Below are 17,425 nucleotides of genomic sequence, written 5' to 3'. Positions count from 1 at the left end.
TCATGCAAAATTTTAGCATGCTTTATTGTTTTCTTTCCACAAATTGTAAAGCATAGGACTCTGGCTCATTTCCTTACTTAATCTATAGCCTAGAGCTTCTTCCCCCCGCCCCTGACCCCCCACCCCCCACCCCCAATGAAGGTAAATACCCCCTGGAAAGCAAACTTCCCCTTTAGAAATCAAGCAAAGCAGAATGGACTATAAAAAATTACCGCTTATTCTACTGTATCTTCTTTCTCTACTTTTATTGAGAAATAATTGACATACATCACTGTGTAAGTTTAAGGTGCAAGGCATAATGGTTTGATTTACATATACTGTGAAATGATTATTGCTACATTAGGTTCAGCTAGCATCCATCTTCTCATATAGATACAATAAAAAGAAAGAAAAAATTCTCTTTGTAATGAGACGATTTATATCTTGAGTGTTCTATCCACCTTCCCAACTATAGGTATTATGTAAAAAGAGTAAAAAGGAGGGGCTATTTACCTTGTGCAAAAGCTCTGATCTTGGTGGATCACTGATTCACCTGCCTCTTAAAGGAAAATGCTTTTAAAACCAAATCAAGAAAATTAAGTGACTTGGTCAAACTTGAGTGGCAGTATTTTATTCCATTTTATCTCCCTTTCAACAGTCTAGACATCACTTACTAGAGTTTTAAAATGATAATGTCGTAGTTGGGAACTTTACTACAATGGCAAACCATCAGGTAATTTCTAAGGAAAGGGAGGGTGTAGGATGGGGAGAGAGGGAATAGAAAATACAACACAAAAGAAATCACTCCCTGGCAGGCAAAGAGTATTCCAGAAAATTTATAATGAGATAAAAAGCAATGATAATGTTTTCTTACACTTTTATCAGGTGCTACGATTTATGAAGCACTCTTGCATACAAGCGTTCCTTGAATGACCACACTTCCAGTTGAGCAGGATTAAATCGTTCTGGGTGTGAGAAAACAGCCCCAGAGGCGATAAAAAAAAAACCAGTGTCACTGCCAGCAGAGTGCTCCAGCTTTTTTGATGTGTTTGAGTTTAATACTTTTGCCTTACACCACATTATTAAGCTATTAGAGTAGCAGAAAGTATTTTAGACATGGTGGGCAGATGAAACAAGAGCATAAATGCTTAGGAGTTGGAGCTCTATGAGAAGAATCCTCAAATTCATGGCACTAACTCACTATGAGAACACTTTCCCCAGCCTGGCCATCCAGATCGTACACATTTCTCTTCACTGAGATTGTTTCACTGGTCTCTTAAAGGAAGGAAGGAAGGAAAGAAGGAAGGGAGGGAGGGAGGGAGGGAGGGAGGGAGGAAGGAAGGAAGGAAGGAAGGAAGGAAGGAAGGAAGGAAGGAAGGAAGGAAGGAAGGAAGGAAGGAAGGGAGAAAGAAAAGAAAAAGGAACTATTCAAATCATAAACTTATAAACTGGTTCCCAAGCAAGAAAAACTAATAAATGAATGAGCTCATAATTTTCTCTCCTAGGATCATTCACCAGAACTTTTTGAGTAGGTTACAGAATTCCCTTTAGTCATCATTTATTGAGTACATACAGGATGCTTGAGATTTAAGAATTTGAACAAGAAATAGGCCCTCTCTCAAGCAAACTACTTGTTTTATAAAGATATAACTTTAACTTTTTAGATCCTAAGAGTCAATATAAGAATATTATATCCAATATATTTTTTATTTCTGAAGAAAAACCCATTTTGGGAAAAGTCCATTAGCTAGTGAGAAACATTTTTTTAAAAATTTCTGCCGTTTGAGTCATCATGTCTCAAATGTCTGCATTTATCTGTTAATATTTTCTGCCAAAGTGTATGTGTCAGAGTGAGAGGGGAAATAAGAGGGGGGGGGCACAAGGGAGCATGTGTGTAGGTGTGTGTGGGCACGTGTCCTTAGATTTGGCAATTACTAAAGAGATGACACCATAAGGCAAAAAGGTAAGATTGTTACCGGTGAGTTACAGTGCCTTACTAAATCAACTTTGAACTGGGTATCTGGTTCTCAGCTTGATTTACCACTGGCTTTTTGAAAATGAAAATGTTAGAGTAAGCAGAAGCTGAGACTAATGTCGTAGTCTGCCAAAGACCTTGGACGTCCAGAGTCAAGCTAAAGGCAGTAAACAATGCCTTTTGGGGGAAATAACTTCATGCATTGAATAAACCAAAAGGCAATTGTTTAATTGATAAATCCCAAATGAACAATAACATCTATTACACTTTGTATCATTTGTGCCAAAAGAATTTACAAATAACTTAGCCTGGGGTCTAATATAATAAATACAATGAATCCAGAAACATTTGTAATCCTCCTGGGGAGTGCTGGTTGGCAATATGCTCTGGTGTGAATGAGCATAGCTTTGGAGTCAGGCAGATCTTGGTATCCTTTCTGGCCACGCCCTGAACTTTGGGTAAGTTACCTAACCTCCCTGACCTCAGTTTCTCCAGGAAAAAAAAAAAATGGAGAAAATAAAGATTAGCTCCTGGAGTCATGAGAATTAACTGATGTAACACACAACACTTTCTTGCAGTACGTGACACATAGTAAGTGCTCATCAAAGGTGAGTGTTCTCCACTCTTCCCTGGGATTCTTGAAGGACCACATTTAGTTTCAGTCCACCTTGAATTCCAAAGATAAGGAACTACCACCTTAGTTTCCTATGGCTGTTGAAACAAATTACTGTGCACTTAATGGCTTAAAACAGTACAAACTTATCTTACAATTCTGGAGTTCAGAAGTCTGAAATGGGTTTCACTGGGCTAAAATCAAGGTGTCTGCAAGATGCCCTTCTGGGGGCTCTAGGAAAGGATCCGTTTCCTTGACTTTTTGGGCTTCTAGAGGCTGCCTGTGTTCCTTGGTTCATAGGCTCCTCCTCCATCTTCAAAGTCAGCAGCATACCATTTTCAAATCTTTGTCTCTGTCTCTCTCTCACACACACACACACACACACACATACACACCCACATACACACACACACCCTGACCTTTACTCCATCATCACATTACCATGTGACTCCAACTCTCCCCTACCTCTTTCCCTTATAAGGACCCTAGTGATTACATTAGGCTCGTCTGGTTAATCTAGGGTCATCTCCCTGTCTAAAAACCTTTACCTTCATCACATCTGTAAAATCCTTTTTGCCAGGGAAGGTAACTTAATCACTAGTTCCAGAAATTAGGGCATAGATATCTTTGGGAGAGCTGTTATTCTGCCTACCACAACTATTATAGCAGTGAAGTTTTGTTCATTTTATAGTTACTCTGGTACTTTTGACATTAAATTCAAGGTATTGAGTGTAAAAGATAAATGTCAAGGGAATTAATAAATTTCTCCTGAGTTTAGATTTAAAATTCTTTTGCTTTTAGCACTTTGTCAGAAATTCTCCTCCACATAACCCAAGGTCTGTTTCAATGGTTATTAAATCTAACAAAAGAGAAAAGATTGAATTGAGTGGGGTCATGGGGCATCTCTGCAAATGCAGAATCTGTATGGTATTATTTGAATATATTTTAAAAGTTACAAGGTACACAAATGAGAAAAAAATGGAAGGATAGAAAGATGATAGACGACAGATAGATGAATAGATAGACTGGTTCTCAATGGAGGCAATTTGTCCCCCAGTGGACATTTGACAACATCTGGAGACATTTTTGATGGTCATAACTTAAAAAGTCCTATAGGTATCTAATGGGTGGGGGCCAAGAATGCTGCTAAACATCTTATAATGCATAGGATAGGTCCCACTACAAAGAGTTAGCCCAAAATGACAATAGTGCAGAGGTTGAAAATCCTGAATTAGATAGATCTTTGTAATTCAGCACTTAAAAAATTGTTTGGGAGGTGCCTGGGTGGCTCAGGTGGTTCAGCATCTGACTGTTGATTTCAGCTCAGGTCATGATCTCAGGGTCATAAGATCAAGCCTTGAGTTGGGCTCCTCACTCAGTGGGGAGTCTGCTTCTCTCGCTCTCTCCCTCTCACTCTGTCCCTCCCCCCCAAAATAAATTAATTAACTAAAATATTGTTTGGTACAAAGTAATCCTTAAATGAATGTTCATATACCTGAATGTAAACATTCAGAGATAATATTTGTGTTATGGTTAACCGAATACACTGTGGTATCAGATCATCTGGACTCAAATTCTGCTTCTGTTGGTCGTATAATGCTAAGAAATTACTTAACTCTTACCTTGCCTCAGTTTCCTCATCAGTTAAAAGGAAATATGAAGAGTGTCATGATGAGTAACAATTTATATAATCTATGTAATGAGTTCAGCACATTTCCTGGCCCATAGAACAGGCTTAATAGATGTCTGCTATTATTTTTTTCCCAAATCCCAGCCAGACTGGTTGTCAAATTGATGAATCATATAAGAGAATGCTTTAAAGATAAAGTATTTCCACTGTTACAAAAATCAGTCAAATTATTTATATTGTATAGAATATAATTTTTTAGGTCATTATACAGGGCAACATAGTATACTTGAAAAAGAACATGGGATATGGAAGCAGTTTGATCCTAAGTTTTGTTAGAGAAAAAGAGATTTTCTAGATTCTTTTTGAGCCCACTTAATGTTATTAAGAGATGGGCCTAACCAACTAGAACAAAACTTATGAATTCCATTTATAAATACAGTCACCAAAAATTATTGGTGCCAGGCTCTGGGCTGCAGGTCATGCTTCCACTCCCATTGTCTTCTTGATTTTATAGTAAGAATTGGCTCTTCCTCTCACTGAAACCTATTTGGTGGGGTATTCCTAAAACCAAGGGAGGGATTTCGTAGTCCTGGCTATTAAACACAGAAGCACACAGTTCTATGTGTATCTGAAGTCCTTTCTACAGCCTTAAGGTTATGCATCTGAAGTCCCGGGGGGACAGTGGCAAGTTCGTGGGTTAAAGGTGAAAGCACACTGGTTTTTGTCCATTTCCTTTTGAGGCAATCATGTGGTGAAGCAGAAGCCCCTTTTAGCTCCCAGAAGACTTCCCGGGCTTCTCCAGGGCAAGAAAAGGATGGATGATATCATAGATGGTACCTATCAAAGAAAAAGCAACCCTGTAGTCAGGACCACAGGAGCCAAGGGCAATGGAAGAGTCAGAGTCAGACATCAGAGGGTTTTTCTGATGACAATGAGGCAGGCAGGATGGAGCTACCCAGCTTTGATCTTGGAGAACCGAGTCATGTGCTAGGTCCACCTGCTAAAAAGCACAGATGCCACTGAGGAAAGTAATGGATGAGAGATATGGTCTAGAAACCAGTGGGCCAGAGGGCAATACAAGGACTGCCTTCGGCTCCAAAAGCCCCCAAATTTCCCTCTGACACAGGGCATGTGAGTCTCTTTTCTTTATACACCCAGATGGTATCTTGGACTGGATCGGGGCAAAGGGAGAAAGCAGAAGCCAAAAAGACTAAGATTTATCTAAAAGAGTTATCTAAAGAGACTCTACTATTGAATCAGGTAGACGTTATTGGACTGCACTAAATTATTGACTCGATGTGCAACCTAATATTGAGTTCCAAATACTCCATGGGATTAGAGCTTAAGGGATAAACTATTAAAAAAATAAGGAAGCTGCATCTTCCCTTGCACATCTGAGTGCAGTGTGCGCAAATATGTGGCCAGCAACTCCAGGGAAGGCGTGTTTCTATTTTAGCTGACTTTATTGCTTTTATTACCCCAGGCACATTCTCAAAGCCTCCTCTGATTTTCTCCCACACTGAGCCTGGAAACCTTGCCACATGCTCATGCTGGATGCTCAGTCATTTTTCTCCTATCAGTAATGTTACCTTCTCCAAGAAATCTTCATAAACCCTCAAAGGGCTGACATGTTCCCTGACTCCCCTTGTCCAATTTACAAGTGCCTTCTATGCCATTCTCCAGCTTTTTACTTATCTTATTATTCCTAATACTTAATAAGAGTGCTCAAGTGTCTAATTTCTGCTTTTATTCTGAGTCAGTACTTCCAAGCCTAAACTGCAAGTTTGCAGAAGGCGAGTGTGATGCTTTTTTATTCACCGTCTCATGCAGCTCTGCAGGCCCATACATGTTTTTAAATGGTCTTGGTTCGTAAAGTTAAATTAGTTTTATTATGGAACAATGTTTCTGTGAAATGGAGCATTTTCAATTTGTTATCCATTAGTTTCTGCAATAGGAGGATATATGAAATATAGCACAATAAATCTTGAAGCTTCTTCACCCTTAACAGGTGACTTCTGCCCCAAGACTCAGTGGACTTATAATGATTAGTGTACCTGCTATACTTATAACTTGTCTACTCTCTTCAACAAAGCCAATACAAGTTGGCTTTATTATTTTATTAAGATTTCATTAGTTATTAAAGAAGTATTTTTAGATCTGAGGCAATAACTTGGATTCCTCCCTCAGATTGCTCAGATTAGATCATGTGCCTAGTGTTTGGTAGTGATTGTTAAATGATCTGGCAACTTCAGGAATGTAGAACCTTGGTACATAGAGTTATACTAAAATCAAGCAAGACAGGAGATGGAGGACACCAAGATTTATTGATTGCTTTCTATGTGTCAGAAACCTTCACTGATTATTGATATTTTGTCCAATTTTATCTTTACAAGATTCATTCACTCATTCTTTAAAATCATTCATTATTGAGGATCTATAATGGGCTAGTATGTCAGGCGCTGAGAATATAGAAATGAACCAGACAGTTTGGGTGCCTTCCTTCATGAAACTTACAGTCTAGCTATTTGCTGATTGCAACATGAAAACAAGTCATCAAAAAGACAGAATCCGCTAATGGCTAAGTGGGGAATAAATTGAGAATGTATAGCAGAGGAATCTAACTTAGACTAGTAGCTTAGGGAAGGCTTTCCTGAGGAGATGGAGATTATGCAGACCTGATATATGAGTGGGATCACCCGGGTAAAGTTGTTCAAAAGGACTTTATGCCAAGGGGGCCATATGCAGGGAGGCCTAGATATGAAAGAAACTAACACATCCTTTCAATACAATAAGCAGAGGATGCTGAAATAAGGAGTGTCAGGGAGAGAATGGTGGCTGAGGAGGCTAGTGAAGGGGCATAGACCATGGTGGACTTTGGAGACTGTGTTAAGGAGTGAGGATGGGCACTTTTATCCTGAGAGTAAAGAGAAAACCCTGGAGGATTTAATTAGAAGAGAATGGTATCCTTAGAGTTGGTGTTGTTACTGTTTAAGTTGGGCTAGTTACAGAAAGGAAAATAGACTAAGAGGAAGCAAGACAGAGTGTGTGTTAGGAGGTCCTCATTGCAACAAACCAGGGAGAAATGGCGGTGACTTGGACCAGGGTGGTGGAAAGGAAGACAAGTTGGTGAGTCAAGATAAGAGGTAGAATTGACAGGAGTTTGGTGGCTTAATGAAGTGGATGATGGAGGTAGAGGGAGGGTCTAAGATGACTCTGGTGGCCTTCACAGAGACGGGACATACAGAGAAGCAGGTTTGGAGAGAAGGTGATGAAGTCAGTTGAGAAGTCCTGAGTGTAAGTTGTCCAAGAGACTCGCCTGGAAATCAAATGCATCTTTGACTCTGGATCTTGAGAAAATGGTCTGCCCTGGGGTCATCTATAGATTTGAGCATCAAGGGCACACAGATAATATTTGAATACAGGAAAATAGAGAGATGATCTCATCAGGGGAGAATATGTGAAATGAGGAAAGACAAGGACCTAAGACATGGGCCTAATGGTGACCAACTTGTAAGGGACAAGTACAGGAGGAATCGCTGGAAAAGTTCATTATTCTGAGGTTCTATCTTAGAGATGACAGAATGAAACTAAGTTAATCTAACTAATTTAGTTAATCAGCAGGAAAGTCAGAATTCAGAGTCCAATCTTTCCACCTTCTGAATACTTCATGATGCGAGAATGATTTATTGAAGCATTTCTCTGAGTTAGGCCTCCTGTGAGGCATTTTACATACATTATTTTATTAATTTTCAGAGCAACATACTTGTAAACTCCGTATCGTCATTATTCCTATCATAGAGATGAGAAAACTGAGATGTGGAGAGATTAGCTAAGTTCCCCAAAGTTACACAGCTAGTACCTAGCATGCATTTCCACCCATTTCTCTCTCTCTCTTTTTTTAAGATCTTACATTTTTTAAGTGATCTCTACATCCAATATGAGGCTAGAACTTACAACTCTGAGATCAAGAGTTGCATGCTCCACCGACTTGAGCCAGCCAGGCGCCCCTATGCCCATTTCTTTCCCCTGCCCAAGTCTATAGTTAAGGCAGTGGTTCCCAAACTTGAACACTCATTAGAATTACCTGGAGGGTTTCTCAAAACACACAATGCTGGGGGCTCCTGGGTGGCTCAGTCAGTCAAGTGTCTGCCTTCAGCTCGGGTCCTGATCCCAACGTCCTGGAATTGAGCCCGCATTGGGCTCCCGGCTCAGTGGGGAGTCGGCTTCTCCCACTCCCGCTCTCCCTGCTCATTCTCTCTTTCAAATAAATAAATAAAATCTTTAAATACACACACACACACACACACACAGATTGCTGGATGACACCCCTTGAGGGTGTCTGCCTTTAACTTCTGTTTTGATTTTGGAGGTGGGTGGGGCCTGAGAATTTGCCCCATTTCTAACTAGTTCCAACAACCTGCCACAATAACATGCTACCATCAGCGTTTTCATTTGTAAAGCAGTCATCAGATATAAATTAGTTAACTTATACTAAATCATTAGCATTCAAATACAGCATATTAAAACATGTAACATAAAATTTTATTGAAAGATACTTTTATTTACTGGCCCTATAATCTCTAAAACAGAATCTACTTCTAATTCCTGCCACGTACTTCAAGCAAGGTTGAATGTCTTCCTGGTGTAAACTCTACCCAACAAGCCTTCACGCTCGCATTATGTATCATGCATTGTGTAGAGAGATGTATGTATATATACATATATACTTATATATATATTGAATTCAGTGAAGCCTCAGTTTGTCCTAACTTGACTGTAGACTTATTTTCTTAATTTAAAATAATAGTCAGTCTAGTTAGCACAAAGGTGTTCTCTCTCTCTCTCTCTCTGCTATCACTCCAGTTTCTCCACATCAGTCCCATTTGGACACCTTTTCACAACTGTTCTCTGACTTCCCTGTGACATAGCTGATTGCCAACCTTTACCTTTCACAAATGGCCACATAACATTTGCACTACACTCTACAAGCATATTCGCCATAATCTAATTTTTTTTTTTTTTTACCTCAGCAAAAAATCCTATAACCCCTTTCAGGCTGTTGTGGGTCATTCCTTTGGTTTAGAGCCTGTTTTCTGTCTCAGGGATGCATATGCTTAGAAGACTCAGTTTGATTACTGACCCACACAGTGATTCAGTGACACACAGGTAATGGGAGGCAGAGGGCGGCATTAGCTCGTTTCATAAACCACTAAAAATCAGCACAATTAGTGTTATACCTTTGAACTGGAGTCCAAATCCAGTTGAGAGCTGGGACATAGAGCCAGTAAAAACAGCCCGGCGCTGCTCTGGCGTGACCTCCGTGGGGCCATGTCTACAACCCCAAATCCCCGTCTTTATTTGTCAGTGTGTTGCACTTGAAAATAACAATAAATCAACAGAAAAACAAAGACCACAAGCCCCTTCTGGAACAAAATGCTGCAAGTACAGTAGTAAAAAGTCCTGCCAGCCCCCAATGAGATGTGACTTTCTGAGGAAAGCGGATAATTTTTACTTGATGGTGAATCGTTAAAAGTGAGCCAGATGATTAAACTTAATGGAACAGCCACATTAAACTGAAATTAGTAAAAACATGCCTCGGGCAGCCTACAACCTTTTATTTGTTGTTGTTTAACTTCTGCCTTTTACAGTGGCCATGATGAATGACATCACAAAAGAAAAAATCCAATTAAAATCTAAGTGCTCAATAAACCCCTAATGTCTGGTTGCCACCGCCACTTTCTCTAGCACTGATGTCTTATGCTTCCTCTTTTCCCCAAGAAGAGAGAAAAGAACTGGCCCCAGGGGAGTTCAGCGGAAAGGGAAAGAACACACCAAGGCTTCTGGAGGTTTCTGCTCTCTGCACTCTCTCAGAAACAGGCACTGCACTTTGAGGGGGATGAGGTTAAATTGTTTTATTATCAGACAACACCTGCGTAAAGAGATGCATTTTCCCACTAGTTTTCAAATATTGATAAATCAGAGTTGGGATCTGGAGAGCAATCCTGTTCATACTCTTAGTCGGTGTCTCCACTGCCCTTTCATACCGTCTCGGGTGTTTGTTCTATAAGTCACCGAAATGGTCTCTCCTGACAGCTAAAAGTAAGTTTCTGATTACTTTTACCTGAATAAATCTTGTGACCAGATGTGGTATTCACCTACTAAGTGTGCAACAATTACATATTGAGAGTGATGAAAGAACCAGCAAGGGAAGTCTACAATCTAGTGGAAGGCAGAGTATCATACATCACATGGAAAGACAGCAGCTGCCACCCAGTAGAAGAATACTAGCTTTTGATGACAGATTTTGCCTTAGAGAGGCCATGTGTTTGTAAAATTGGGTTTTCAAAGTCCTTACAACAAAGTTCTCAAAGTCAAAATAAGAGTCAAAACATGCTTATTATGAATGAGAAGCTAACAGGAATGGTATCTTAAAATGTGCTTTTACGGCATGTTTACGTAGGAGTTAATATAGAATTTGTACATAGGCTCTAATTAGATCTTCCTGATCCACTTGTCCTGTGGTTCTATTATCCTCATTTTATTGATAAGGATCTTGGCTCAGGGAGGTTAATTGACTCTGCTATGATCTTACACGTGGTGAGTGAGAGAGAATGAACACAGTTCCTATTTGGAACTCTGGTGCGGTGCCCCCCCACACTCTGCCAGGTTTGCTGACCATGGCTGCCCGGAAGCCAGATCCAATGGGCAGTGATGTTGGTTTCATTACTCATGAGTTAATGAAATAGCTTTTTAAGAGCTCTCTTCAGTCATTCGAATTTGACGATGGAGAGTTAAACTTTCCCCAGTGGCTCTTTCTGTGTAATCACGGTTTCAACATTTCCTTAGCATATCACATTACACAAATCATGGAGTCCTCTTTTGTTTTACATTTCTTATGGCGTTTGTCTCACTTCTACGCAATTCCCTCCCCATTCCCATTTATCTTCCGTTATTTCTGCCAAATTGCTTTCAAGGCTATTAATTGTATGAATAATATTCTCTTCCTCAAACTCTGCTATTAACTAGCATTAGCTGTGTGGCTTTGGACACAGTTTCCCAATCTCTATAAAAACAGGAGGGTTGCACCGAAGAATCTATAGGGCCTCTTCTTGTGCTCAAGTTCTAGTCTTCTGACTTTCACACAAGGTGTATGATTTTGAAAGCACTACATAAACCAGAGCCTTGGTTTTCTTGATTCTACGATAATGGATTCAGTTGGCTCATGGTCCCCAAAGTGTGTTTCTTGGAAAACTGTCTCCTCGGGAATGCCAACATCCAAAAAGGATTCTTCACCCAGGAGTGTTCAGGGAAGCTAGATTAAATAAAATCAAGTACAGTTCTGAACTGTGGGCATTCACAGCCTTTAATATGTTAACTGGGTGACGCCCAAGAAAAGAAGTAGAAGTATTTCCCAAACTTATGGGAGCACAGAACCCCTTTTCCTCAGCATTTTGTATAAATGATAGTCCACGAGATACACTTTCAGAAAGGCTGGATTTGCTTACTTTAAAAGTCCCTTTTTGGTTCAAGAGTCTGTTTTCAAATGTGCTTGAAGACACTACTTCAAGCATTTCGTGTGATATTCATCAACAGGACACTGGGTCGGCTTACCCCTGGCTATTGTTGCTAATCTTGTCGTAACGTGGCCCACACTCTGTTTAGACAGAGCTGAAATAGGTTTAAGGACTAGCTACCTTCCCAATAAACTATCTCTTCTGTATGTAGCTGATACTTACAACTAGGATTTTAAAATAGTTCTCCTCAATTTTCACTTCTGCAAATTTGTGAATAGGGTTAGCTTATCTGAAGACCTAAGAAAATTCCTTCTAAACTTTTTCTAATGGGAAAAAGGGAACCAAAGACACAACAGGAACTCAGCACTCTAGAAATCATTGCTGAGATAGGTAACATGGGCAAGTCATCAAAGTTAGAATCATTATCTTCCATTTCAATGGTATATTAGCATTCACTTCAACCTTTAACCCAGACGCCTTTCACTGACAGTCTTATCAGAGCCTCTGCTGGATTACCTTCAGGAGCAGGGCACCCACTACTTCATAATGCAGACTATTCCATTTTAAGTCTGGCTCCACTTTTTAGAAGATTCTCACCTATATTAAATGAAATTCTGAGTAGTAAATATTCTTGTTCTAAGTGACCTTGTAAATTGCCTAGTCAAGGGGTTTTCAAGGCACTGTTCATGACAACACTTACGATGTTTCTCAAATGCTTTGAGTTGAATTTCATAAGTAATTAAATAAATACCACACCTTCCCAGAAAAGTGATTATAAACTCCATCATATAAGACTCAAGGAGAGTGGGTAGTTCCCTAAATTCACCAAAATGGGAATATATAGAGGTAGAATGTACTCAGGTCTCTGTTTCAAAAACCAAACTCCTTTTCTCAATAGCATATCACTTCTCTTGCATGTCCAGATACATAAAAGTGAGGAGGATAGTGTATTTGTAAAATCTGAATGCTGTCAGGAAAATAGTTAAAATAGTTCCATTCTAACCAGGCTAATATGTCTTTGGGCATCTTGCTATTACTCTGGCCTTTAGAATTCCCTTCTCCAAAACAAGGATTATTACATTTTCTATAAGCTCTGTTCCAATTTTGGAAATTTCTGTGATTATAAGGCAACATATTCATTAATGAATGGTATTACTATTGAGGATTTAAGTAAACAGTGAGAAAAACAAAACAAAACCCAAACCTGCATCCCTCAGAAAGGACTAAATGAAAGTTGACATAGCAAGCGTCATAAAGACAAACAGTTTAGAATCACATGCTTGACTTTTACTTTCTTTAATTTTTTTTTTCTACACTAGTTACATTCAGACCAGGATAGAGGAGATGGATCACTTAAATATATCCTTTCAGGAGATGGAGCAGGAGATCTCTTCATTATCAATGAAAACACAGGGGATATACAAGCCACCAAGAGGCTGGACAGGGAAGAAAAACCGGTTTACATCCTTCGAGCTCAAGCTATAAACAGAAGGACAGGGAGGCCCGTGGAGCCTGAATCCGAATTCATCATCAAGATCCATGACATCAATGACAATGAACCAATATTTACCAAGGATGTTTACACGGCCACTGTTCCTGAAATGTCTGATGTTGGTGAGTGAGATGCGATTTCAACCATACAATGTTTCTCCTCTAGTACATCAACTGAATAAAGGATCCTATGAGTGAAATTTACTGAGCTGAGTGAATTTAGATGCTAAATTCCAAAACTATCCTATTTCAAACACTGCCTTTATGACCTTTTTTGTAAGTGCACCTGTGTTTCCTAATATTACTAGTCTCATTTTATCATTACTTTAAGAAAACAGCATTTCCTCTAATGATGAAGGGATGAAAAATGGCAGGCAAGAACAGGAGGAAGAAAGAGACATCACCTCATCTATTTCTTGCCCCCCCCCCCCAGGTGCCCACTCTCGTCCTCAGGCTGAGAGATAGCAGCCCTCTCCACCTCTCTTAGCACATATTGGTACTGGGCCTGAGGTGAGGATTTCCCCAGTGTAAAACAAAAGCCTGAATCTACAATCCAGACTGAAGAGTAATGACATTTGCTTTAATTAACTATGTTTTTGGGAAAGAGACCCAAAGAAAACTTAAAAAAAAAAAAAATCCATAAACAATGTGCAGATGATGATGTCTAGGGGATATATCCTTTACTAAGTGATGGAAATTAAAAGATTCTCATGACATTAATATGGTGAATTAATATCTTGTGCACAATTCTACTACCAATTTTAAAGTTAATAAGTACGGCTTTAATTTGCTTAAGTTGGGAGAAGGTTAACAGAATTCAAATTTTAAAAAAATCCTACTGACATCACTCTTAGCCACATTAAAATACTTCATGGGAGACAGTAACAAATTTTAAGCTACTTTACCTGTATAAAGGCTTATTTTTGTTTTCATTCAGTGTCAACTTCAGAAGGGCTAAGTTACATAATAATAACTTTTCCATAATCCTGTGAGTCAGGTATCAGAGGCATTTTAGGTCACAGTTCCAAGACTTGGAAAAACCTAATCTAGGGAAATGATTGTAAACCCTCTAAATCTTTCTCATCAAGAAGTTGCTCATCTCATTACTTAAAGCCACTCTGTTTTGTTAGAAAAACCACAAACCATCAGCAAAGCAAAAGAGAGGGATTCGAACTCTTTTAAAAGGAGGATTTGTTAGGAAAAAAGTACTTTTCCTCTATGGGGTAAAAGGCAGGAAGAATTAACAAAGCACCTCTCATCATCAGCACCACCCAGTAAAACAGTTTCCAGAAAACAAAACTTGATGTGCAAGGTGTCACTGCACAACTCTAGGGGGTGCCATTCACTTTTGAAGCCATTATAGAATTAATATGTACTACCAATATTTGGGGGGTAGCTAGAAGTAACATGTCTTGAGGAAGGGAAGGCTTTCTCATTTGCACACAGGCACAGTTATGTTCGTATTAACCATTATCATAAATTAACATATCATTATGATGATATAAAAAAGCATCTTAAAGAAATTACATCATGATTGTGGGGCAGCAGCAGGGTGGTATAAATGGGCTTTGGTGTCAAACAGACCTGAGTCTGAAATTCTACTAACAAGCAGCAGCTTGATGTCTCTGATCCTTCAGTTCCATATCTACAAAAATAATAAAGGTCAACTCCTAAGGATTATCATGAGGATGAAATGAGAAAACAAGTGCAGAGCCCCCAGGATAATATCTGGCAACTAACAGGTGCCCCAAACATCCAGATAATCATATTCTAAACGCATTCAAATTTTATTTTGATGTCAAATAAGAATGTGGGTGTTTGTTGACTTCTACTATTAGCTCTCGCTCTAAAATTATATAATGCTCTCATTCTCCCCACCTTCCTTCCCACATCACAAGGACGGGAGCTCTATCTCATGCGTCAACATACTACATCCAGAGCATCCAACCCTAACACAGTGCAATATATTTGTTCAAAAAACAGGATTGGTCAGATATTACAAAAGCAATGTAAAACTTCTAATATTCCCTGAATGTAACTTCCCTGTCCTTTCCATGGACTGGAGACCTCTAACAGTATGCTTACCATTTATCTGATATGAATACCAAAAGTCAGCCATGAGATGATCTTCATCAAAGGGTCTTACCCTTTTTGGAAATCACAGATTCCTTTGAGAATCAGATAAAAATCTATGGATATTCTCTTCAATGAAATAGACATGTAAGCATAAATACAAAAATCTGTGTGGAATTTCATGGGGGTTAGGAATACTTTGAAGGTTATTAGGCGACTGCAGTCCTTAAAACAAGAATGCTGATCTAAAATATCATAGCCTTCTTTGTGCATTTAATTATAATAATTTTTTTTTGGAGTTACAGGCTCCAGATGTGAATACTCTGGTGTTTTAATCAATCATTTAATCCAACACTATCTCTTTTAAGGTTCAAGGTCTTTCAACCTCTTAGAATTATTAGGTAGATTTATTATTTAGGGTGCTTTTATTTGCAAGTAACAGAAAACCTAACTCAAACTAGTTTAAACAAATAAAAGTATTTATTGACTTAAGTCAGACTTAAGTCAAAAGTTAAGTGGGCTTTGGACATGGTTTGATTTAGGTTCAATTATTTCTCTGAAATTTTCTGTCCTATTCAGCTTTGTCCTCAGGCTGGCATCTCTGAGGTCACAAAGTAGCTGCTGCACTGACAGGCCCTCGATAAGCACATTACAGTCCAGGAGAGAGAGCACCTGTGACACAGAATTCCCAACAAAATCACAAGTGGCTTCCTGATTGGAGAACCCTGAAACTAATCCCCATAAACAAAGTAATGCAAGATGCTGACTGACTTAGGTCTGGATAACCTCCAAGGATGACCATACCAAGAATCCAATCAAATCTCAACCTTTGGAGATTGATTGGAATTGGTTCCACCCAAGGTCATGACCATCCCCATGCTTCTCTTTAACCTAACCCTTACAACATTTAGAATGTTGATCACACTCCTTCAGAGTGAGAAATCCAAGGCTATTTAACCTAGTACTGTCCTGAAGTTCTCCACTCCCTTGCCATGATAGTTTTGTACAAAAGTAAGATCATGCTTTCCCTTTCTGTGTGTGGGTCAAGGATCCATATGGACCCTTAATTTATTTTCAATTCATGTTTCTATCATTACAGGCACATTTGTTGTCCAAGTTACTGCAACTGATGCTGATGATCCAACTTATGGGAACAGTGCTAAAGTTGTGTATAGTATCCTACAGGGGCAGCCCTATTTTTCAGTTGAATCAGAAACAGGTTAGAATTCCTTTTTGATCTTCTTTTTACAATCTGTAATTTTAATTGACATGTTCAACTGAGCTGGCATATTTTTTAATAAAAACAATCAGTGTAATTGGATTTTCTTAGATTCATCTGCCAAGTACCAGCAATATACTTGTAAACATGAAATCCACATCATTTCAATCAAGAAATCTGACAATGGATGTTTCATCCATTATGTTTACATAGGGTAGATTCAGAAAAACTTCTACAATGTTATTTTTTCTTCCAGTTTGGGGTGAAGTTAAAGACCAGTCCCTTCTGATAGCCATTAGGGCTATTTACAAATATTCCAATTCTTCTTTTTCTAGTTATTTGGTATCTCTTTCCACTGCTCTGAAGATAGAGGTAGCCAGGAGATTTGTGGGGGCCAATAAATGTGGCTGTGATCTGAGTCACTTCCAAGCAGAACTTTTAGACTTGGTGCACAATCCACATTCCTCTCCTCCTGCCACAGAGATCACAGATGGAAACCAATGTTGACACTGGTCTCCAGCCTGGATGTCTGTTATCCTGAGCAGAGCTTCTTGCTGGCCTACTCAGAGCATGAAAAAAAATTAATGTTAGCTGTGTTAAGAAAGTAAGATTTTGCCTTGTTTGTTATGACATTGTCTAGCCCATCCTAACTGATACCATCCTAATAAACAAAGTGGATTCCTTAATGGAATCCTTGTTTTAACATCTCATTTTTCTGCATTTTCTCCACAGAGTAGCATATTATCTTATGATGAATTATTTCTTAGGAAATATTGTCTGTGCTGTACATTAAATTCTACACATATTTTTGCTATCATAATAGGAGTTGAGTTTCTTCCATACATTTTTCAAGCATCCATTATTGTTAGTAGAAATCAAAACTTTTCTAGATTACTAGATCCAGTTGGAAATTGATGTGTTAAGAGGTGCA

At 39.0% G+C, this 17,425-nt stretch overlaps 1 protein-coding gene and 1 long non-coding RNA gene across 2 annotated transcripts in view; one reads left to right on the top strand and one right to left on the bottom strand.

Annotated features, from left to right (window-relative positions):
• The window catches only part of LOC135365453 (uncharacterized), an 82,149-nt gene that overhangs the window by 37,767 nt on the left and 26,957 nt on the right, over positions 1-17,425 (bottom strand). The window lies entirely within an intron of this gene.
• CDH6 (cadherin 6) overlaps positions 1-17,425 on the top strand; it is a 127,154-nt gene that overhangs the window by 82,774 nt on the left and 26,955 nt on the right. Inside the window, exons 3-4 of the mRNA XM_054504687.2 lie at positions 13,031-13,325; positions 16,375-16,494. Of these exons, the coding sequence (XP_054360662.2) occupies positions 13,031-13,325; positions 16,375-16,494 (415 nt within the window). The remainder of the gene's footprint in view (positions 1-13,030; positions 13,326-16,374; positions 16,495-17,425) is intronic.

The sequence above is a fragment of the Mirounga angustirostris genome, unplaced genomic scaffold, assembly GCF_029215605.1.
Source record: "Mirounga angustirostris isolate CCGP_5_RB_7025 unplaced genomic scaffold, mMirAng1.0.hap1 SCAF_7, whole genome shotgun sequence".
Lineage (NCBI taxonomy): Eukaryota > Metazoa > Chordata > Mammalia > Carnivora > Phocidae > Mirounga > Mirounga angustirostris.
This window is presented reverse-complemented; position numbering and strand designations above follow the sequence as displayed.